Source organism: Oryctolagus cuniculus, chromosome 17 (genome assembly GCF_964237555.1).
Source record: "Oryctolagus cuniculus chromosome 17, mOryCun1.1, whole genome shotgun sequence".
In the NCBI taxonomy this organism is placed as follows: Eukaryota; Metazoa; Chordata; class Mammalia; order Lagomorpha; family Leporidae; genus Oryctolagus; species Oryctolagus cuniculus.
Window position 1 is genome coordinate 59,624,453 of NC_091448.1, and position 23,491 is coordinate 59,647,943.

At 57.8% G+C, this 23,491-nt stretch overlaps 1 protein-coding gene, 1 long non-coding RNA gene and 3 other non-coding genes across 5 annotated transcripts in view; 1 reads left to right on the forward strand and 4 right to left on the reverse strand.

Annotated features, from left to right (window-relative positions):
- Positions 1-21,144, forward strand: part of LRRC75A (leucine rich repeat containing 75A) — a 32,478-nt gene extending 11,334 nt beyond the window's left edge. The window contains exons 2-4 of the mRNA XM_002718954.5: positions 11,067-11,195; positions 16,734-16,849; positions 19,673-21,144. Coding sequence (XP_002719000.4) covers positions 11,067-11,195; positions 16,734-16,849; positions 19,673-20,144 — 717 coding nt within the window. The 3' untranslated portion in view covers positions 20,145-21,144. The remainder of the gene's footprint in view (positions 1-11,066; positions 11,196-16,733; positions 16,850-19,672) is intronic.
- A 70-nt stretch (positions 21,145-21,214) lies between these two features.
- On the reverse strand, positions 21,215-23,066 carry LOC138846222 (uncharacterized). The gene is made up of 5 exons (XR_011383681.1): positions 22,592-23,066; positions 22,326-22,368; positions 21,913-21,982; positions 21,611-21,663; positions 21,215-21,389 (listed from the first exon to the last, which is right to left on the reverse strand). It is a non-coding gene; the product is annotated as an uncharacterized lncRNA (long non-coding RNA).
- LOC127484540 (small nucleolar RNA SNORD65) lies at positions 21,461-21,534 on the reverse strand. The gene has a single exon (XR_007911602.2). It is a non-coding gene; the product is annotated as a small nucleolar RNA SNORD65 (small nucleolar RNA).
- On the reverse strand, positions 22,060-22,129 carry LOC127484524 (small nucleolar RNA SNORD49). The gene has a single exon (XR_007911585.1). It is a non-coding gene; the product is annotated as a small nucleolar RNA SNORD49 (small nucleolar RNA).
- On the reverse strand, positions 22,447-22,517 carry LOC127484523 (small nucleolar RNA SNORD49). The gene has a single exon (XR_007911584.1). It is a non-coding gene; the product is annotated as a small nucleolar RNA SNORD49 (small nucleolar RNA).
- Positions 23,067-23,491: the final 425 nt, after the last annotated feature.

Genomic DNA, 23,491 nt, shown 5'->3' on the forward strand with positions numbered 1-23,491 from the left:
GTACTTATCCTGGTCTCCCATGGGGTGCAGGGCCCAAGCACTTGGGCCATCCTCCACTGCACTCCCTGGCCACAGCAGAGAGCTGGCCTGGAAGAGGGGCAGCCGGGACAGAATCCGGCGCCCTGACCGGGACTAGAACCCGGTGTGCCAGCGCCGCAAGGTGGAGGATTAGCATAGTGAGCCGCGGCGCTGGCCGTAATCTTTTAAAAATAATAATAATAATTTGGTTCCCTGGTTGGGCCTCACCCAATCAGTTGAAAGCACTAAGGAAGAAGGCTTCTTCCTCCAGACGCAAGATACACCCTCCCTGGGCCTCCAGCCTCCCAGCCTGCCTGCGGCTCTCACACCTGCCAGGCCCAACCATCATGTGAACCAATTCCTTAAAAACCAGCCAATCGCGTGTGTGCGTGCGCACACGCACACACACACACCTGCATTACTGGTTCTGTTTCTTTGAAGAACCCCAACTAACACACTTGACTTCCCAAGACTGTTGGCCGGGAGAGATGGCCTTAAGGATTTCTGGAGACTCTGGGGCCCTCTTTGCCCCTGCCACGTGTTCAATGCATCCAACACCCACCCTCCCAGTCCTCAGCTTCTCCCTGCTCCCCCCAAGTCTGTACTGCTTAGATTGGGAGGGGTCCCCTAAGTCACTCCTCTGCCTCTCTGCTGGTATCTCCCAACCCTTTGATGAGTATCATCGGAATTAGACGAAATTTCCCGGCAAGAGGGACTGATGGCCTTAAATCCGTTTGCGGCGGCGAGGGGTGGGGGGGCGGATAAAACAGCTGATTCAGATTATCTCCCAAGCGGAGAGATGAGCAGGCACTGGGATGGATGACAGAGTCCGGAGAATTCCTGGAATGTAGGACCTCCGGGGACCATCGGGTTCCAGGCAGGCAGGCAGGGGTTCTGCAGAATCCCGGTCCCACCGGACGCTGGGGGCAGGACGAGGGAGGGGCTCGGGAAAGCAGCTTGGGAAACAGCACAGATGCTGTCGCCGGCACCAGGCCTGCAGCCGGAGTGCCCAGCGGGAGAAAGAAAAGGGTTTATTTGCTGAAGTGTTTTGGCTCCAAACCAATTTGGTCCAAGTCTCTCTCCTGCTTCCTGTCACTCTGGGAGTGGAGGAGCTGGTGCCACCCTCTCATTTGTGGCTGCAGAGAGAGGGTGACCTGGGGTCGAACCCTGCACCAGGTTTCCTGCCCCCGCGCTGAGCCACGTCTGACCACACCTCCCGCCTAACTTCAGATTTTATTTTTTTTCTTCCTGCGGAGAACAAACCCATCCTTTTGGTATTTATTTGTTGCTGCTGCCCGTTTCTTGGATTTTAATTCAATTACGCTTGGCAACGGCCGGGCAGCTATTTCCAGAGGCCCGTTTCGTGCACGGGCTGTCATTTTGGAAGATTTAAGAGGCAAGCAATGCAAACTAATCCCGCAGCCCACCCCTCGCTCAGCCAAATGCCCCGACCTCTCCGTGCTGGCTGCCGCTGTGGGGACACTTGTCACATGGAAGGAGGGCCGGCCTGGCGGGAGCCTGGCTTGGCAAGCCCGCAGGGGAGCAGGTGGCCTTGGGGAAGCGGCGGAGCCGGGAGCCAGCGCTGGGCTGGGAGCAGAGAACCCTACTCATGGCCTGCCCCTCGGCCAGGCTGGGCAAGTGGGCCCAGAGAGATGCGGATGCTGTCCTTGACCTCCGTGAGCAGTTCCTTTGCTTGGTCCCCAAGCAGAGCGGCCTTGCCAGCGCCATCTGCTGGGGGCCCAGCCTGGGGGGCCACCTCCCCTTCAGCAGGGGTCCGGTGCACAGGGCGTCCCCTTAATGCAGGAGGGGAGTGTGGTGCTTGCTTTTACTGCTTTTGCAAATTGGCTTTGCTTTGGGGTTCGCCTCCAGGCCCACCCCCCTACTGTAGGGGCCAGCGGTGTTAAGCTGCCTCTTGGGAATCCATCAGGTCTCCTATCAGAACACCCGTGCCAGGCGTAACATGCTATGCCAAAGCCCCGGCCCCTAAATAAATCTTTAACCAACATCTTGTTATTAAAGAACTACTTAGGAATCTGGGCAAGTTGTGCTTTTTTAGGATGGGTATCTATAAAAGGGATATGTTAAATTTAGAAAAATCTCTCCAAGACACTTAAAGACCTATGTTATAAACCCCCTACCCTTGAACATTTACTAGATTCACAAAGAGAATAATGACACGGGTATGTTACACTTAAAAACTCAGTTTTAAATTTTTCCGCTTCCTGGCTTCTGCATGGCCCAGCCCTGGCCATTGTGGCCATTCGGAGAGTGAACCAACAGATGGAAGAGCTCTCTTTCTGTCTCTGTCTCCGTCTCCTGGCTCCTGGCTCCTCTTGCTGCTGGGGAGTGAACTAGTGGATGGAAGATTTTTCTCTGTCCACCTTTCAAATAAGGTGGTGGGGGGAGAGAGGAAGGAAGGAAAAAGTCACCTAGAGTGACTGACCCGGACTAGATGGGTTTCTGTTAGGCACCTGCTGCAATGTTTGCACAAAGAGGAAATTGCCTCTGAGGATGCATTTCGCAAAAGACATCCTCATCAGTAAAGGATGCACAGCTGTGTGTGTGTGTGTGTGTGTGTGTGTGTGTGTGTGTGTGTGAATGGACATGCCAGGACACTAAAGCTAGGATGAGACAGATGAGGAGGAGCCCTGCAGAGTCCTGGAGGACAACTCTTTTAAAAAAAAATTTAGGGCCTGGCATTGTGGCATAGTGTGTAAAGCTGCTGCCTGCAGTGCCGGCATCCCATATGGGCACTGATTCGAGTCCTGGCTGCTCCACTTCTGATCCAGCTCCCTACTAATGCACCTGGGAAAGCAGTGGAAGAAGACCCAAGTGCTTGGGACCCTGCACTCATGTGGGAGCCCTGGATGAAGCTCCTGGCTCCTGGCTTTGGCCTGGCCCAGCTCTGGCTGTTGCAGCTATTTGAGAGTGAACCATTGTATGGAAGATCTCTCTGTCTCTCTCTCTCTCTGACATTCCCTATGAGTGCTGGTTCGAGTCCCAGCTGCTCCACTTCCAATCCAGACCCTTGCTAATGCACCAGGGAAAGCAGCAGGAGACAGCCCAATAGCTTGGGCCTCTGCCACCCGCATGTGAGACCTGGATGGAGTTCCTGACTCCTGGCTTAGGCCTGGCCCAGCCCCAGCCATTCTGGCCATTTGGGACGTGAACCAGTGGATGGAAGATCTCTAGTTTTTTTCTGTCTATCTCTCTCTCTCTCTCTGTCTGCTTTTCAAATAAATAAATAAATCTTTAACAGGAAAAAAAAGTTCACGTAAGATGCATACTATGAAGAACTATGCATGGATTTCAGACATCTTTTGCTTCAAAATAAACTTACATTTTAATTCAGTTCTTCCACAAACATTGTGAAGTACACTCCTGCTTACCAGTGGCTGAGCTCACTGTTTTCTGTTGGTGTCGTAAAAGAAAAATCACATGAAGTTTCCCATCCTAACCATTAAGTGCACCGTCCGGTGGTGTTAAGTGCACTCATATTGGAGTGCAGGCACCACCTCTGGCCAGTTCTAGAACTTTCTCAGCTTCCCAAACTGAAACTCCAGCCCCATTAGACACTAACCCCTGGCGCCAGTATAGCCCCTGGCAACCACCATTCTCCCTCTGTCCCTGACATAGACTATGTGTAAGAGTTCTTCAGAGCCTTTGTGGAAACTGAATTTAAAGATAAGTTTATTTGGGTGCCAAAAAATAAGTAAAAAAGCAAACCGAAGGGCAAGTGTTGGGCACAACAGTTAAGACGCCACTCGGGACGCCAGCAGCCCCTGTTGGAGTGCTAGGATCCGGTCCCCGTTTCCAGTTCCAGCTTCCTGCTTCCCTGGGAGGCAGCATATGCGGGCTAAGCAGTCGGGTCCTTGCCACCCACATGGGAGACCCCAATGGAGTTCCGAGCTCCCAGCTTCAGCCTGGCCCGGCCCTGGCTGTTGTGGGCATTTGGGGAGTGAACTGGAGAATAGAAGCGCTCTCGCGCGCTCTCTCTCTCTCTCTCTCTCTCTCTCTCTCTTCTCTGGTTGCCTTTCCAATAAATATCTTTCAAAAGTTCATGAAAAACACATATTACAAAATATGCCTGGATTTCAAAGCTCGGGGGCACGTGGTCCAACAGGAAGCACATTCCAGTAGCCCAGTTCTGCTTAGGGAACACACAGCCCAGGAGGGCAGACCAGGCACCTTCAGGACACCCCGGGCTGGGGGGACTGTGAGCAGACTCCTGGCCGTGAGGGCCTGGGTTGCCTACAGCTGCCTGGGGTCGGCAGTCCAGGAGGGGAGGGGTCTGGACTGCCTGCCTAGGCCCCCCCACCCCCCACCCCCGTCTTGCCTGTGTATTCCTCTCCTGGGGCTCCTCCAACCCCTCCCCACTGCCTGGGCCATTTAGGGCCTCGGGAATGTATTATACCACCAGCAGGGTGCTGGGCAGACCCTAGGGGAGAGTCTGCCTTTACTAGTGCAGCCGCATCCCTGTCTGCCTCCCCCTGCACCTGCACCTCACCCCTGCTCTCTCTCCCTCTGTGTCTCCGGTAAGGATTGGGCGTAGGGTCCACCTGGAGAAACCAGAGTGATCTCACCTTGGGATCCTTAAGGATCTGCGAAGGCCCTTGTTTCAAATGAAACCACATTTGTAGGTTTTCGGGGGGGTGGGCAAGAGCGTGGCTGTGTCTCTTGGGGGGACACCCTTTAGCTTGCTACCTCCCGCAGCTGTGTCTGGCTTTCCATGGGCACCATGTCCCCCAGGCTCCCCTCTTTCCCAGGAGAGGGGGGGCACATTCAGATTCTGCTCTCTTGCCTAAGAGACAGCTGTCTGCTCGCAGGGATCCTGAACCCTGAGACATCTGGCTTCTCTCCCTGGTGGTTGCACCGCCTTAACTGCATCTGACACTTCCCTCCCCCGGGAGCCCCCAGGGCCAGCTAGCGTGTCCCTGGGAAGGGGCCCGGTGGTCCCCCAAGCTGTGCCCACCCTGAGCTGCCTCTGAAGTTGCAGGCCGGCAGGGGCAGAGGCAGCCCCGTGCGGCCCCCTGCTTGCGCTCCAGGCTAATTAATTCCCTGCTGGTGGACTCTGTTTGATTGCAACCTTATTAAGCAGCTTTGCACCTTCGAGCTCTCTGGCTGCCTCTGCCATGAATATTCAGAGCTCGCCACCACCAGGCCCCCCTCCCCTGGCTGTGACGCTGCAGAAACTGTGCAGTCATTCATGCTGGGGGGTGGGGGGGTGGGGGCAGAGAGAGACCGAGAGTCAGGCTGATTTCCCGTGGGGCCTGCCTTCTGGGGATGGGTGTGAAACCACCAGTTTCAGAGCCAAGCGGGGAAGCTGAGGTTTAAAATAGAGCCGGCCTGGCAGCCTCCTCGGCGGCACCTCCCAGCCTTCCCCTGAAACCCCTGAGACAGACCAGAAAGGAGACGTCTGGGAACCCTGGAGACAGACAGAGGTGGACAACAGGACAGGAAGCTGCTGTCACTCTCTCCAGACGCCTGGAGCCAGTCCAAGAAAGACATCGTCCAGGAATGTGAGACCTCCTGTGGAAGCGAGGCAGGAAGCCCCCTTCTCTGTCCACCCCAGGACACAAAATCAGGCGACCCGCACTGTCCCTGGCGGCTGATGACAGGGGGTGGACAGCACTGCTGCCAGCCTCACCCTGGCTGCTCTCCTGTGTCTGTCCAGAGAGCATGGCTCTTGGAAACCAATGGGCGTGAGAGGGACAGGGGCAGCCTGGAGTCCAGTATCCTCGGTGGGCTGGGGCAGGCTCAGGACACGCGCTGGGGACACTGCTGTAGACTTCCCCGAACTCTACTGTTGCGGATCCCAGAGACACAGGCCGTGGGGGGGAGTGACTGTGTTCCTTCTCAGGGTCAGAGTTGTATCAGCTCCCTGCCTGGGGCCAGGCTCCTCTGCAAGCTGGAGCCAGCCCAGGAGGACTCAGCCCTCCGCCCTAGGAAGGTGGCCATGAGGTCATAGACAGGTGGTAGGCGGGGCCTCCCTAGACCCCGCCTTCTGCAAGGGCCCGCAGGTGGGGAGAAGAGGGCCTGATGGGAGCCTGAACCCTGGCTGCTGGAAGCAACCGGCGGCGGCAGGACCCAGAGGAAATGAACTTGGTAGGGGGGGACAGCAAGGTCGGCTGTCACCTGTGGTGCCGGTTTGAGTCCCTGCTAATGCCCCTGAGAAAGCAGCGGAATATGGCCCAAGTGCTTAGGCCCCTGCACCCATGTGGGAGACCCAGGAGAAGCTCCTGGCTCCTGACTTCAGATTGGCTCAGCTCCGGCCATTGCGGCCATTTGGGGAGTGAACCAGTGAATGGAAGATTCTCTCTCTCTCTCTCTAACTCTGCCTTTCAAATAGATAAATAAATCTTTTAAAAAATAAAGAAAAGAAAAGAAAAGAAAAGGAAGGGAGGGAGGAGGCCAAGCTGAGACAGAGAGGAAGAGGGAGATGAGTGAGCAGAACAGGAGTCGTAGGGACCTGACATGGCGGCCACTTTGCAGTCCTCAGGGGAGGCCACAAACCTACGAGGGCACTGAGAAAAGTTCATGGAAGACGGAAAAGCTGAGTTTATGTCGGTGAACAACGGGGGAATCCGTGAATACGCACCAGGGGTCTTCAGAAAGTTTGTGGAAAGTGCGGGTTAGGAAAAGGCTGCGCAGATTTCAGAAATGTTGTGTACCAAAGCCGACTCCTCTTTCCCTGCCATTTCCCATGAGCTTTTCTTTTTTTTTTCTTTCTTTTTTTTTTTTTTTTTTTTGGACAGGCAGAGTGGATAGTGAGAGAGAGACAGAGAGAAAGGTCTTCCTTTTGCCGTTGGTTCACCCTCCAATGGCTGCCACGGCTGGCGCGCTGTGGCCGGCGCACCGCGCTGATCCGATGGCAGGAGCCAGGTACTTATCCTGGTCTCCCATGCGGGTGCAGGACCCAAGCACTTGGGCCATCCTCCACTGCACTCCCAGGCCACAGCAGAGGGCTGGCCTGGAAGAGGGGCAACCGGGACAGAATCTGGCACCCCGACTGGGACTAGAACCCGGTGTGCCGGTGCCGCTAGGTGGAGGATTAGCCTATTGAGCCGCGGCACCGGCCTCCCATGAGCTTTTCTTGTGCACTGATGTCACAGAATGTGAAGTGAGCCTTCCAGGGGCCACTTTCTCCTGGGTCACCACATTCTTCTAGCCCAGCAGCGGCGGTCTCTCTCTCTCTCTCTCTCTCTCTCTCTCTCATAGCAGGATACCTTTATATTCTTTAAAATCTCTGAAGACCTCAAAGAGGTTTACTTTATATGGGGTCATATTTAAAGCCAGTTACAGTATTAGAAATTAAAGCAAAATGTTTTTTAAGATCATTTGCTTATTTATTTATTTATTTATTTTGACAGGCAGAGTTAGACAGTGAGAGAGAGAGACAGAGTGAAAGGTCTTCCTTCCGTTGGTTCACCCCCCAAATGGCTGGCGCACTGCGCCGATCCAAAGCCAGGAGCCAGGTGCCTCCTCCTGGTCTCCCATGCAGGTGCAGGGCCCAAGCACTTGGGCCATCCTCCACTGCCCTCCCGGGTCACAGCAGAGAGCTGGACTGGAAGAGGAGCCACTGGGACAGAATCTAGATCATTTGCTTATTTGAAAGGCAGAGCATGAGAGAGAGGGAGGGAGAGAGAGAGAGAGCGAGCAAGATCTTCCATCCACTAATTTTTCTCTTCAAATGGATTTAGTGGCCAAGGTTGGGCCAACTGGAAGCCAGGAACCAGGCTCCATCTAGGTATCTCACGTGGGTAGCAGGGGTCCAAGCACTTGGGCCAGCTTCTGCTGCTTTCCCAGGTGCATTAGCAGGGAGCTGGATCAGAAGTGGAGCAGCTGGGACTCCAGCCAGCACTCCAGTATGGAATACCAGCATCTCAAGTGGTGGCTGGGCCTGCTGCGCCACAACACTGGCCCCAAAACAAAGATATTTTAAAGATTTATTGAGGGGGGCAGTGCTGCAGCACAGCAGGTAGAACTGTCGCCTGCAGTGCCGGCATCCCACTTAGAGTCCCGGCTGCTCCACTTCCCATCCAGCTCTCTGCTATATCCTGGGAAAGCAGTGGAATATGGTCCAAGTCCTTGGGCCCCTGCACCTGCGTGAGACCAGGAAGAAGCTCCTGGCTGCTGGCTTCAGATCAGCGTAGCTCCAGCCAATTGGGGAGTGAACCAGCAGATGGAAGACCTCGCTATCTTTCTGCCTCTGCCTCTCTGTAATTCTGCCTTTCAAATAAATAAATATTTTTTAAAAAAGTATGTCATTTAAAAAAAAGATTTATTTAGGGACAGCCGTCTAGCCTAGCGGTTAGGTGCCCAGGTCCCACATCAGAGTACCTGGATTGGATTCCTGGCTCCAGCTTCCTGCTAATGTGCGCCCTGGAAGGCAGCAATGGTGGCTTAAGTAATTGGGCTCCTGCCACGCATGTGGGAGACCTCGACAGAGCTCCCGGCTCCCAGCTTGAGCCTGGCCTAGTACAGCCCATGTGGATATGTGAGGGGAGTGACCCTGCAGGTGACAGCGCTCTCTAAAAAAAAAAAAAAAAAAATCTAATTTTTTAAAATAAAATGTACTTGTAGGCCACATACGGAAAAATACATTTTTTAGGAAATTCTGTTTCCGAAAAGAAAAAGCCGTAGGGAAGAGTTGGCAGTGCCTCGAATCTCTGAGGGGCTTTCATGAGGGCTGCTCCTACCACACGTGCTCTGTTTGACCCCACTGGAGAAAGCCCAGGGTCCCACAGGTATCTTATTGGGAAAGAGGACTTCACAATTTGTGCAACCTGGTACCCTGGCCCCAGGCCCACCCCCACTCCCGGTAGGCACTGAGTGGGCCCCTGAGCCCCAGCCCCAATACCCGGGGCCCAGTGGCTCTATCAGGGTGCTGGGAGCGTGACTCAGCCAGCGGAGTCGCAGGCGCACCTGCTGAGGACTCAGAAGCCCCTGGACTTTCTGCAGAGCGACCGGCCCCACACACAGTTCCCAGGCAGGGTCCCAGAATCAGGGCCGCTGGGCTGTGGCTTTGCCACTTCTGGACTGGAGGCTTCCGCCGCCCTCCGCACATGCAGCAGGTGTCAACCCGAGGCACGGCAGCACGCCAGGGGCGCAGGACCGTGGGTGGGTACGGAGGCTGGCGTGTGGGTGGTGACCCTCGCATCCTGGAGCCGCACGGGGCCCACGAGCAGCAGGCAAGGTCGAAATAAAGACATGAAGCCATAAAGCGTGCAGCAGCAGCGGCCAAAGGCCGGTCTTGGGCTTATCTGATTTTTCCTGGGATCTGCCCGAGGGTGAGCTGGAATTCCCAGGGAGGCTTGGCTGTGACTCACCCAGAGCCAAACTCTCCTGGGACAGCCTTCCCTCCCCCACACTCCTTCCACCCTCTGACTCCCTCCCTCTCCGCAGAACTACAGGAACACAAAGACTGGGTGACCCGGAGGGCGGTGGAGGTGGCAGGAGAGAAGGAGACCCCATCTGCTGCTGCTTGGGCTGTGCCTTAGCAGGGAGCTGGAATCGGGAGCTGAACCCAGGTGCTTCTCCAGGGAGACCCTGCCCCTTGGGCTTCACCTCTGGATCATTTTGCATCTCCCTGGACCTGCCCATGGCCCCAGGCTCCGCGATTGGGTTTTTTTCTGGATCCTTCCAGGATGGGACAACCATAACACATGGAGCTCAGGACCCCACCAAGCCACCATCTAGGGTTTCCAAACTTTTCTTTGGCAGTAAAACAACATTTGTTTCTGTGTTGCCAAGAGCTGGGGCCAACAGCTGTTACCCGCTCTGACCTCCCTCTTGTCCCCACCCCCGGCCCCCACGTGCCAGCCCTGAGATCCCAGAACACACACTGCAGTAGCGGACAGTGGCTCATCTGCCCATTGCACAGATGCGGAAGCCGAGTCCAGGAGGGAGGACTCTTGTCCACAAGACTTGGGAGTCAGCCCAGGGCTAGAAGCCATCCCTTTGTCCCGGGGAGCAGGGATGGCTGTTAGGGGCTCACAGGAGGTGAAGCAGGAGTTGGGGGGACAGAAGCCGCATTAAGGTGACACCTGCAGAGGCTTATTTTGCTAATAAGCATCGTCTGCCCGCCTCCAGCCATCAGCAGGGGTCCGGCTGGGAAGGTGGCTGCCCGGTGGGATGGGACCCAAGCCCCTCACCCTGCGGCCCTCCTGCCCCGTGCCCAGCTCCTCTGCCCCTACCCCCCAATTACTGGGTAACAATTTGTGTCCTGGGGACCCCCTCCTGCATTTCCACCCAGGCCCCACACCCCCCTCCTGACCACAGGCTAGTATGGACCACATGTGCCAAGATCCCTGCCAGGGGCTGGCACTGTGGCACAGCAGGTTACGCAGCTACTAAGGATGCCAGCATCCCACACCAGAGCACCGGTTCAAGTCCCGGCTGCTCCACTTCCAATCCAGCTCCCTGTGAATGCGCCTGGGAAAGCAGCAGAAATTGGCTCAAGTCGTGGGAGACCCGGATATAGTTCCAGGCTCCTGGCTTCAGCCTGACCCAGCCTTTGGCCGTTGGCAGGTGTTGGGGGAGTGGCCCAGTGGATGGGAGATCTCTTTCTTTCTCTCTGCCTTTCAGATAAATAAATCTTTTTTTTTAAGGAGAGAAGCACTGACCAGGGGAGGGGGCACTGTTGGTGACTTCCCTGCCAGAAGCTTTGCATGGTCACTCGGTGTCATTTCTTCCACCAACCCACGAGACTGGGGTCACAGCAAACGCAGCCAAGTGTCAGTCAGTGATCCTGGCTCAAGCCCTTGGCAGGGAGGGGTTGATTCCAGATTCGGCCCCCCGAGAAGCTGCCCGTGGGAGGTCACCACACTCAGGGACACCACAGTGGCCAAGCCCTGGGGCTGAGCAGGCGCTGTAGAAACTGCGGAGGCTGAGATGGCTCCTCTGAGCTGTTCCTGGCCAGGGCACTGGGGGAGGCCGAGCCGCGGTCTCTGGCCACTTCTTCAGCCTATGCTTGGTGAGCTGGGTGGAGCCCAAGGGTCAGGAGGCGTGGCCGGCCGCCAACCTCTGGGCATCCTTTGCTCTTGCAGGACCTGGGCATGGAGTCGACCTCGCTGGACGACGTGCTGTACCGCTACGCCAGCTTCCGGAACCTGGTGGACCCCATCACGCACGACCTCATCATCAGCCTGGCGCGCTACATCCACTGCCCCAAGCCGGTAGGTGGCTGTGGTCTGAGGCATCCGGGTGTGAAGTGGGTACCTTTCTGGGCCAATGAGCAGCTCAGGGTCCGAGGAGGACAAGCCCCCTCTTGCAGGCTCCAAGGGGGAGGGGGGCCGAGGTGCCTTCACAGTGGCACCATCAACACAAATGACATCATCTAACCCATGTGGTGAATTCATTCCCAATAGATTTTTTTTAATCAGAAATATTTACATCATCCTTATATTCAGCCGCCCTTGTAGCTCCGAAGGAAAATCCCCAGGGTGCCCAGGCTCCAGCAGTGTTGCCCAGCCCCTTTTGGGTGAGAGATTCTGCCCGCTCCAGGGTCAGGCCCGTGGGCCTTGCAAGTGCCAGGCTGACTTACCTGGGGCTGACGTCCAGGGCCCTGGCAAGAAGAGAAGGGAGGGTCAGGCCTAGGCAGCCCCATACAAGGGGTCTTCAGGAAGCTCCTGGTCAGTGTGTATTATGAAAAACACCATGCATGCATTCCAAACACTGCACCAAAATGGACTTACTTTAAAAAAAAAATACATTGGGGCTGGCGCTGTGGCATAATAGGTAAAGCCATTGCCTGCGGTGCTGGCATCCTATATGGGCGCCGGTTCAAGTCCCGGCTGCTCCACTTCCGATCCAGCTCTCTGCTATGCCTGAGAAAGCAGTAGAAGATGGCCCAAGTGCTTGGGCCCTTGCATTGGTGTGAGAGACCCGGAGAAAGCTCCTGGCTCCTGGCTTTGGCCTGGCACAGCCCTGGCTGTTGCAGCCATCTGGAGAATGAACAAGTGAATGGAAGAGCTCTCTGTCTTTGTCTCTCTCCCTCCCTCCCTTCCTCCCTCCCTCCCTCCCTCCCTCTCTGTAGATCTTTCAATTGGAAAATAATCTTTTTTTAAAAAATGCATGTATGGGGGCCAACACTGTGGTGCAGTGACTTAAGCCGGTGCCTGTGACGCCAGCAGCCCATATGGACACCAATTCGAGTCCCAGCTGCTCCACTTCCCATCCAGCTCCCTGCACTTGGGCCATCTTATGCTGCTTCCCCAGGCACAGCAGCAGGGAGCTAAGTCAGACGTGGAACAGAAGAACTCTGCTCCAGCCCCATGGGCCTCGTCTCTGCCCCTGGCACAACCAGCCCCTCTCTCCTGCCCTACATCCCTGGCTGCCCCCTCGGGCCATAGGGGGTGCCTCTGAGCTTCCTTCTCCTGCATTCAGACCAAGCCCAGACCCTGCCTGTCAGAGGCCTCCTCCTCCGACCAGCCTACCTTATGCGGGCTTCCCCATCAGCCTCTGCCTTGTGCCCAAATACAGAGGGAGAGAGACACCACTCCCTTCCACGGGTCACTTCCCAGAGGCCCACACGGTGGGGGCTGCACCAGGAGCCAGGAGCTCCATCCAGGTCTCCCATGTCAGTCCAAGGATTCACCTACTTGAACCTTCACCCCTGCCTCCCGGGGTGTGCAGCACCAGGAAGCCAGAACCAGGAGTGGAGCCGGGACTCAAACCCCAGCATTCCCAAGAGGCATCTTTTTTAAAAAGATTTATTTATTTAAGGGCAGAGTTACAGAGAGGCAGAGAGACAGACAGACAGACAGAGAGGTCTTCCATCTGCTGGGTCACTCTCCAAATGGCCACAACGGCAGGAGCTGAGCTGATCTGAAGCCAGGAGCCAAGAGCTTCTTCTAGGTCTCCCACACAGGTGCAGAGGCCCAAGGACTTGGGCCATCTTCTACTGCTGTCTCAGGCCATGGCAGAGAGCTGAATCGGAAGTGGAGCAGCTGGGACTCAAACTGGTGCCCATATGGAATGTCGGCGCTGCAGGCAATGGCTTTACCCGCTGCGCCACAAAGCTGGCCCCTCTGTCACTTTCCTTTTAAGTAAAACAGAAAAAAAAAAAAAAAATTGCAGGTAGGGGCCAGTACTGTGGCGCAGTGGGTTAACGCCCTGGCCTGAAGCGCCGGCATCCCATATGGGCACTAGTTTGAGTCCTGGCTGCCCCACTTCCTGTTCAGCTCTCTGCTACAGCCCAAGTCCTTGGGCCCCTGCACCCATGTGGGAGACCGGGAAGAAGCTCCTGGCTCCTGGTTTTGGATCGGCTCAGCTCCGGGCGTTGCGGTCATCTGGGGGAGTGAACCATCGGAGGGAAGACCTCTCTCTGTCTCTACCTCTCCTCTCTCTGTGTAACTCTGATTTCCAAATAAATTAATAAATCTTTTAAAAAAAAATTGCAGGTAAAGCTCCAGGCAGAGGTACCTCGGCCCCTCCCTGTCCCCAGTCCCTTGCCATGTGGTCAGGAAGGGGGCAGGAATGGAATTCAAAGATGGGTTCACCTTGGTGCAAAGATGTTTTGAAACTCCTTTCTTCCCAATACGCATTCTTGTGAACCTTCTCAAACCCCCTCCCCTGAGCCTGTTGCCCCGCCCCCCTTTTCTCTGCAGGGTTCCAGCTCCACCCCCTCCCGGGGCAGGGCGGGGCTCGCTTGCCCGGCGCTTGGCCTGGACGGGGGTCACTTTGCTGGGCTGCGCCACCTGGCGGAGGAGAAAATTTCCTGGGGCAGAGGGGCCAGCAGCCCACCTCGGTGCTGGGTGCGGGGCAGGTGGGTGCCCAGCCCGCGGTGGCCGAGCTCCCCAGGGCCAGCATTGCTCAAGGCTGCTGAGTCGCTGGGGAGCAGCACCTGTGTCGCAACCTTGCAACCACACGCCTGGCTCTTGCTGCTCCGTCTCTGGGCTGGTCCTGCCCAGTCTCGCTCTCTGCAGGAAGGTGGCCTTGTGGCGAGGTGGAGAGGGGACTTTGAAAGGCGAGGGGCTTGGGGAGCTTGCAACCCTTGTTGTCTTGCAACTGGGCTGAGCAAAAGACAGAGGATGCCTCCCAGCCAGGGCCGAGGGGGTGGCAGCCAGAAGCCCCATCCAGACCCCTCCCTGACAAGCCGTGTGGCCTTGCCTGCCTGTTTAACCCCTTTCTGCCTCCCTGGGCTCCTCCTCTGTGCCCTGAGATGTTAGGATGGCTGCAAAGGGGCTAGGGCTGTAGTCTGTGTGTTCATATGCCCTGTGTATTGTGGATACTCCATACAACGTGGCTGCCGTGTGGTTCAGAGCAAACAGGGAAAGAACTCTCCTGCTGGCTCTCAACGCCACTCCGTTCGCCGGCTGTGTCTACCAAAAAGTTCGTAGGAAATAGAATTAAAAGATAAAACATTCTTGGGGTGCAATGTTTGAAATTCTTAGCTTTTTCATTTAGCGTTTTTCACCAACTCTTTGAGACGCCCCCGCGTGAGCATGGATTTCAAACGTGGTTTGCACCCAAATCAGCTTAGCTGTTAAATTCCATTCTCCATCAGCCTTTTAACTGTTGGGCCAGGGAGGAAACTGAGGCCGCCGCTCGGCCACGTCACTCGGGCGCCTCGCCCTGCGCGCGGCTGCCACCTAGTGGCGGTGGCGGTGCACTGCCGCCCCTCTTTGCCTCTTTGTTCTCTCTCCCCTTTCAGGCTCACGCCTGGAGAGGGTGGAGGGAAAGGTTTTGGAAACCCTGGGAAGTGGCTGGAAGAGGAGCTGCAGCTGATCCCCTGCATCTTCCCCTCGAACCCCCACCGTGGCTTGTCAGGAGATAACCTGGGAAACCTTTAAAAACCCCTGTGCCCTGGGCAGGTGTTTCACGGATACCCCCCGCCCCCAACACGCCTGAGTTCATGTCCCAGCTCTGCTCAGCTAACGCAGCCCTGGGAAGCAGAGGGTGATGGTGATTCAAGTAATTGGACCCCTGCCTCCCACGTGGGAGACCCCGCCTGAGTCCCTGGCTCCTGGCTTCGGCTTGGCCCAGCCCCTCAAGCTGTTGTGGGCATTTGGGCAGTGAGCCAGAGGATGGGAGCTGTGTGTCTGTCTCTCTCTCTCCCTCTCTGCCTTTCAAATACATAAAATCAATACTTGTAATCCCGGTGCCGATGCCGCCCACCCGCCGTTGTAGGTGTGGCCCCCACCCCTGGGGTTTTGGGTGGAAAGTGAGTTGTGCGTCTGCACCTCCCATTCTCCTTCACCTGGACCCCAGCCCCAGCCTGTGCCGGCCCAGGCCTCCTGCCTGGAGCCCAACCCCCTAAATCCAGCTGCACCTGAGCTCATCCCGCTTTGCACCTGCCCCTGCCTCAACTCCCTTTGCCTTCTCCCCAGGCCCCAAGGCCAAAGACCCGACCCTCCGCAGCACCCCTCACCCCTGCCATGCTTCCCCATCCTGTGTGCACTGCCGGCCAGGTGGGTGGCTTCCAGCACCTCCAGTGTCTTCCTCCAGCCTGACCCTGGGTCACCTTCTCAGCGTCCTGTCCCACCCCTCTCATTTCCCAGTCTGAGCGCCGCGCAGGCTCCCGGGAGCGAGCGGGCCCTGGAGAGCACCCTTGAGCCCTTTTACAAGCAGTATCTCCTCTGAGGTCGGGGCGGTTTCCCTTTGCAGGTGAGGGTCAGAGAGGTCACGTGCCTTGCCCAGGGCCACACAGGAGAGGGCAGAGCTAGGACTTGAAGTCCACGCCCCCCTTCCCCTACACACACCCCCTTGCTACTCCGCTGGCTGCCTGTGCGCCCCAGAGCAGCACTGGGACTCGAGGGCGTGCTCCGGGACGGGCACTGGGCTGGGCGTGTGGTGCGGGGGTTGATGTGTTCAACCTGTGCACTTGTGGGCTTGCATTCAAGCTCGCTGGCTCTTGGCCCATGCCCTGGCCCAGTTTGGCAAGAGCACAGCCCTGGCCACTCACTCCCCCCGGGAAGGACTCGTGTCCCCTGCACCCAGCACGGGTCTGGCACAGGCGGCTGTGTGCTGATCCGACTTCCCTGGGGACAGAGCTGGTCTCTCTCTCTCTCTCTCTCTCTCTCTCCCTCTCCCTCTCCTTTTCCCCAGCGTATTAGTCTGCCAGGGCTGCCCAGTAAAAACACTGAGGACTGAGGTCTTCAACCACAGAACTGGGGGCCAGCGCTGTGGCATAGCGGGTTAAGCCTCCGCCCTCAGTGCCAGCATCCCATATAAGAGTCCCGGCTGCTCCACTTCCGATCCAGATCCCTGCTAATGCACCTGGGAAGACAGTGGAAGATGACCCAAGTGCTTGGGCCCCTGCACCTATAGGGGAGACCTGTAGGTCTTCAGCCTGGCCATTGTGGCCATTTGGGGAGTGGACCAGCCGATGGAAGATCTCTCTCTCCCTTTCTCTCTCTCCCTCCCTCCCTATCTCTCTGTAACTCTTTCAAATAAATCTTTTTTAAAAAAAATCCTGGCGGAGGGGGCAACTGAGCTGAGCTGCAGCCAATGTTTGCTGTCAGATCACCCGGGATCCAAGTTGTATATAAACCTCAGCTTCTCAGTGGTAGCAACTAATCCACAAAAACGAAACCCAGGGTGCAGGTGAAGTGTGACCCTGCTGCTGCCTGCCAAGCGTGCCCACCCTGGGCCAGCAGAGCAGGCCTCCCTGCCACGCCCCCTGGCCTCAGCCGGTGCACTTCCCCCACGGAAGCATGTGGTAGGGGGGTGGCGACACTCAAGCAAGTCTGTGTTTGTGGTTGTATATGCAGGAAGGTGACGCGCTGGGCGCCATGGAGAAGCTGTGTCGCCAGCTGACCTACCACCTCAGCCCCCACTCCCAGTGGAGGAGGCACCGGGGGCTGGCGAAGAGGAAGCCACAGGCCTGGTGAGTGGGGGCCGCCCCTGCCCCGAGCACTGAGGGGAGGGGAAAGCTGGAGTCTGGGTTGCTGGAGGGGGAGGTGCTGTCCTGGAAGGCTGCCTGGAGGAGGTGAAATTGAAGGAGAATTTAGGGATGGGGGTTGGTGCCAGGAGGGAGGGCATTCTTGGTGGAGGGTGGAGGGAAGCCCTGGTCTGTGCAGTGGGTGCTGGGGAGAATAGGTCTCCTCGGGTGGACTGGGCTGGGAGGGGAGTAAGGAGCTTCTACAAGTGAACACCCCAGTTCTCTGAGCTGCCCCCCACCCCGGGAGCCCAGGCCCTGGCTCATGCAGCAGCGAGGACCCTCAGGGTTTTGCGGCCCCCTGAGGGAGACTGGTGGGAGGTGAGAGGCGCAGGGGACCCAGAACTTGTGGGCCTTGACAGGTAGCAGGCGAGTGGCGGGGAGCCTGCAAGGCAGACTCCCTGGAGGAGGAAGCGCTCGTGTCTGCCCCACTCCAGCCTGGAGAAGACACAGCTCTGGGGCCTGCTGCCCTCCCAGGAGAGGTGACGGAGCCTGGAGCAGCTTCCCCCAGGCAGCCCGAACTGTGGAGGTGGAGGGCAGGGGCCATGGGGCCAGAGCAGGGCAGGAGGCCACAGGGCCCGGGAGGCCACAGTGCGGTGGGGCTTTGTGAGGTGTTCCTGAGGCTGCCCGCCTGGCAGTTTAAGCTCTGCTAGAATCTAGGGGCCTCTCTGTCTCCCCAGCTCACACACACACACACACACACACACACACACTGCCCGCTACTCCATGACCTTTCTTATTAGGTGTCTCCCAAAGCCAGGATCTTGTCCATCTTGTCTACCACCTTGAGCCCAGTGCCCGGCACACAGTAGGAGCTTAACAACCATCTGGGAAAGCCCGGAGAGAGGCAGGAGGATTCGCTGTTGCCAGGGACTGTGGGCCGAGGACTCCCAGCTGGTGAGCAGTGGGGATGCACGGAAGCCAGGGCTCGGCTTGTTCCCCACCGCGCTGTCGCCATGGTGCGTTGGTTTGCTTCCTGATGACAAACTCTGTGCTGAGCCGACCCCAGCAGCCTTGGGGAGCGCTGTGGAGAGCTCTACCTTCAGACCCCGTGGGAGGCAACATGAGCCCAGCGGGGACAGCCCCACCCCACCCCACCCCCAACCTCAGGAGGCCCCAAGGATAAAAGGTTACCCTAAGCTGCTGATAGGAGCTTTTTATCTTTTTTTTTTTTTTTTTTTTTTTTTTGACAGGCAGAGTGGACAGTGAGAGAGAGACAAAGAGAAAGGTCTTCCTTTTGCCGTTGGTTCATCCTCCAATGGCTGCCGTGGCCAGTGCACTGTGCTAATCCGAAGCCAGGAACCAGGTGCCTCTCCTGGTCTCCCATGGGTGCAGGGCCCAAGCACCTGGGCCATCCTCCACTGCACTCCTGGGCCATAGCAGAGAGCTGGCCTGGAAGAGGGGCAACCGGGACAGAATCCGGAGCCCCAGCCGGGACTAGAACTCGGTGTGCCAGCGCCGCTAGGCGGAGGATTAGCCTGTTGAGCCACGGCACCATCAGCTTATCTTTTTTTAAGAATTTTTTTATTTGTTTACTTGAAAGCCAGTTAGAGACAGACAGAATCTTCCATCCACTGGTTCACTCCCTAAATGGCCACAATGGCCAGAGCTGGGCTGGTCCGAAGCCAGGAGCCAGGTGCTTCCTCCTGGTCTCCCATGCAGGTGCAGGGGCCCAAGCACTTGGGCCATCCTCCACTGCTTTCCCAGGCCACAGCAGAAAGCTGGACTGGAAGAGTTACAGCCAGGACATGAACCAGGAGCCAGCACCGCAGGTGGAGGCTTAGCCCACTATGCCACAGCGCCAGCCTCTTATAGGAGCTTTTGGGTGCTTGTGAACTGGGGAGCTGGGAGCCCCTCCAATCTCCCCATCCTGTACAGGGCTGGGGTCTCACCACTGCACCAGGGCATGGGTAGGGAAAGGGCACAGTCGCCATCATCTTGAGCCGCCTGGGCGCTGGGAAGAGAGCGGAGCAGGGGAAGAAAGGAGTTGGCAGACGGCAGGTGCTGGGGCGGGCGGGGACCACAGCTTCATCCCCGCTGGAGGATCCCTGGCCGCTGGAGAAGGGGGCTTGCAAGAGGGGCTCAGGGGACCCCTAAGACTGGTGGAAGCCCAGCTCAGCCCACATGAAGACAATGAGGGTGGCCAATGCTTACCCAGCAGGCGCTGTTCTACCTGCTGTGCCATTTTTATTTTCCAAAACAATCTTGGAGCGCCTGATGCAATGTTGCAGGTAAATCACAGGAACAGAGTAAGAACGAGAACAGGAAGGGAAGGGGTTGAGACGCACACCTGGGCCAGCACTGTGGCACAGGTTAAGCTGCCAGCTGCGGTACCTGCATCCCATAGGAGCACGGGTCCAAGTCCCGACTGCTCCACTTCCGATCCAGCTCCCTGCTAATGCACCTGGGAAAGCAGCGGAGGATGGCCCAAGTGCTTGGGCTCCTGCCACCTATGTGGGAGACTCGGGTGGCGCTCCCCAGCTGTTGTAGCCATTTGGGGAGTGAACCAGCAGATGGAAGCTCTCTCTCCCTTTCTCCGCCTTTCCAATACTAAATCAGCCTTTACAAAGAGCCTCCAGGAGTGGCAGCCACAGGCAGAGATGTGAGAGCCAGGACATGAGGCGGGGGCGGGTCCCTGTTTCTCGCACCCCTGCAATCTAGCATCATCTGCAGGAGTTTTGTACAAATGAGCCTCCTGGGTCAGGGTCAAGGCTGCCGCACTCCCTCCAACCACGCCTGTGCATCCCCCCCCCCCCCCCCCCCCCCCGCCAGCCTCAAAGCCGTCCTGGCCGGCAGCCCTCCAGACAACACGGTGGACCTGTCCGGCATCCCGCTGAGCTCCCGCGACCTGGAGCGTGTGAGCAGCTACCTGCAGCGCTGCGGGGAGCAGGTGGACAGTGTGGAGCTGGGCTTCACGGGCCTCACCGACGACATGGCCCTGCAGCTGCTGCCCGCCCTCAGCGCCCTGCCCCGCCTCACCACGCTGGCGCTCAACGGCAACAGGCTGACCCGGGCCCTGCTGCGTGACCTCACCGACGCCCTCAAGGACCCCAGCAAGTTCCCCCACGTCACGTGGATCGACCTGGGCAACAACGTGGACATCTTCTCCCTGCCCCAGCCCTTCCTGCTCAGCCTGCGCAAGCGCTCCCCGAAGCAGGGCCACCTGCCCACCATCCTGGAGCTGGGCGAGGGCCCAGGCGCTGGGGAAGAGGCCCGGGAGGGGACTCCTGCCACAGACCACTAGGAGGGCAAGGAGGCCGTGGCTCAGACATGAGACAGCAGAGGGGTCTCGCCACCTTCGCCCCGGTGGGGCGGGGCGGGATGGCTGAGGACGGCTCCTATCAGGAGGCCACAGGAGGCAGGCTGTAGCATCGGGGAGAGGGGGAATTCATGTAATAACACCATTGGTTCTCCCTTTTCAGTCCCATTACCTGCCTTGAGGCTCCGGAGGTCCCAGGCACCTACCCTTCCGGCTCAGCCCTCAGCCACCCTCAACCGGGCTGTGGCCGAGATGCTGCCCAGGGACCTTTCCAATTCTGCATGTCCCCTGGGGAAGCAAACGCCAGCCAGATGCTGACCACGTCCCTCCCACCCCTCCTCCCTGAGGAGGGTTACAATCTTTAGCTTGCAGAATGAGGGGGAAGGCGGGGCCCACCCCTCGACAGTGCCAGTCCCCAGGCTTCCACAGGGAGCCCTGTGTCCTTGCCAAGCAGGCAGACCTGCCAGGCGGGCCCTTCTCCCAGCATCCCTTCCCAAACCAGCCATTCCTTGAGCACAGTTCCCAGCAGTCAGAGAAGGCGAATAACCTGGGGCCTCCCTGGAACCCAACTCAGCAAAGGGCATCTGCCCTCCAGCGGCCCCTGCCCCACTACTCCCAAATCCAAGCCAAGCCCTGGGAGCCAGGTCAGGGGACTGGGAGCCAGTTGTCATCAGGCCAGACCAGCAGTACAGGTTCTCAGTGGGTGAACAGCAGCACTGTAGGCAAGTGTGGGGAGGACTCACGGGCAGAGAGCTGTGAAAGGTGTGTTGCAGCCAAGTCAGGATTGGATTGTGTAGATTGGTTGTGTAGATGCCTTAAATGCTTCGGAATTTTTGCCCTCAGTCTAAAGTGGCTAAGAGGGGGAGAGCAGCCTAGGCTGACCCAAAGTTTACAAGCTTGAGTGCTAATAACTGGACTGTTAATACCTGATAGCAGTAATCAGAGCTAACTTTTTCTTCAAATACACATTTTTAAGAACCAACAACAATGACCCCCCTTTATTATGGCATTGGTTAATGGTGACTTCAAGAGTTTTGAGAAAAATGTAACCACAGTCAGTTTATCACACTAAGTTTATTCAAAGTGCAGAAGGCACCCCTGTTAGGCAGCTCAAGGAGCAACACCGGCCATGTCTGCTGGCCTCACACACCACACCTGAGTCACTAGGCGTGCAGCATCTCCACTGCTGGCGGCAGCCGGTCCTTGGGCTCAGCATCCTCCCGGGACAGCCTGCAGAGAACGACATTTCAGTCCCCCTTCCTGCTCCAGCAGCCAACAGCCACTCCCAACACGGAAGATATCTTCAGAAGACCTTGGGCTCACCACCACACAATCTGCCGGTAATTCCAGCTATTTTTTGGTGATTTCATCATTGATATCCTTTTCTTGAACAACTAGCTGCTCACTCCCCCATTCTGCCAGTAAGCAGGGTCAACACTGTGCGTACTCACCTCTCGCGCGGAGCAGAAGCCACTGCCAGCCCCCGAGTTCCCCGCTGCAAAGCCTGGGAGGAGAGAAGGCACGCGCTCAAAACAAGACAGCACGGAGCCTGGAGCAGACCCGCTGCTCTGGGGACCTGCCCCCTCCACCGAGTTCCATCCTCTTCCCAAGAGGCCAGACGGCAGCTCCCCTCCCTGGCTCTGGGCGCCACGCTGCCCCAGCCCACCCGGGACCCAGCCCTCTGGATTTCACCCAATCAAACACCAGCATCTCAAGTAGCACGAACCACTAACGGCTCCGCAGATACACTTACGGCGTGACGGTGGGAGGGGCGGGGCTGCAGCTCCAGCCCTAGGCGGCTTGCTGGTGCTGTAGCGTGGAACCTACGTGAACACGCCGCCACGTTAGGTCACAGGCCAGCCCGGGCTCGGCCCTGGCCAGCGGCAGACTTGGGGACTGCAATCAGCCAGGAGCATTCTCGTCAGTTGTCGCTTCTGACGGCACTTCCTAAGAGTGATCTCATCACAGCAGTCCCCGCGGCTGCCCCAGCCGAGCCCTAACTGCCTTAGGGACCCATCAGACCCCACTTATGCAAGATCCCCGCTGCCCAGAGCTCCACTGCCGCCCTAGGTTCCGCACCCACTACGGGATAACCCAAGGCCTCGTGCAAATGCCCAACCCAGTGCCCCCGAGCTGCCGACCACTAGGCCCCGCACTAGGGCTTACCTCACGCTGGGAGGCTGCGCCTGCCTTGGGTTCTCGGCGCCACCTAAAGACGGGAAGACAGGCGTCAGGGGCTAAGGCAGTTACCCATGCATGCAACTAAACCCGAGGTTTCAGCGACTGCGCTCAGACGGCTACGGGCATCGTCAGTTATCGCCTCTGACGGCACTTCCTATTACTGGTATCATCAGGTCAGTCGGCCGAAGTCTTCCTCGCCTACCGCCCCCGGTGCACCCCCAACTGCGGGCAGGGCCCCCAAGCGCACCCACCTTTCTCGGGTTTCGCGCACTCCTCGTGTTTTCTTCTAGGACCGCAGGCTCCCCGGGCGGTGGCTGTACCGGACACGCACGCGACCCCTCGGACACCCGGCGCGGCGCCCACCGCGGGGCCCACGTAGGGTCAGGAGCTGGGGGTACACTGTTACTACAGCTGCCCCCTCCCCGTGAGCCAAGCCTTCCGGAAGCATTTTCTCAGGAATCAGAAGGCGTTAGCGCGTCGCCCCCGCCGCCAGGCACCAGCTACCGCCAGCAACACAGCCCACCTCCGCGAATAGCGAAAAGGTCGTATAAGCAGTACGCCGGCCCTTTAAGGAGTAGGAATGTTCCATTCTTCACAAAAGAGAGGGTGAGACCAGCAAAGACTCTCGGGAACTTCGGCCCCTTTAACAATAGACTGCGCCGCCTCCGTCCCTCAGGAACTCCCTCTTCCTTCGGAGCCTGTGGTTTCTTCCACGGCCCGAGGAATTCTGGGCGGGGGAGGTCCAGGGCGCCTGCGCGAGGGCAGAAGCGCGGGCTTCCGTCCGCTCCCGCCGCGCTTTAGCTGTGTGGTTTGAGCAAATGGCTAGGCTCGGCCTTTGGGAGTTTTCGATTGCTCTAAAGGAAAAATGGAGACACCGGCACCCCGGAAGGCCACCTGAGACGGTGCAGCTGAAGTTCCTGGGCATACAGCAGGCAGCCATAAATACTAGCGGCACCTGCGGTCTCCCCACCTCCGAGCCTCTCTCAAACCCTGGCGCGCTCGGGGACTCTTCCACGCAGGCCCCCTTCTCGCACCTGCAGCCGGAAACCCCTGTAATGCGTTCTATTCAGCGTCTGAGCGTGCTTAGGTCTCTCCAGCTTCACAAATACTCAGGCCCCCTTGGTACCAAAGCAATCGGGACAGCGGCTTTT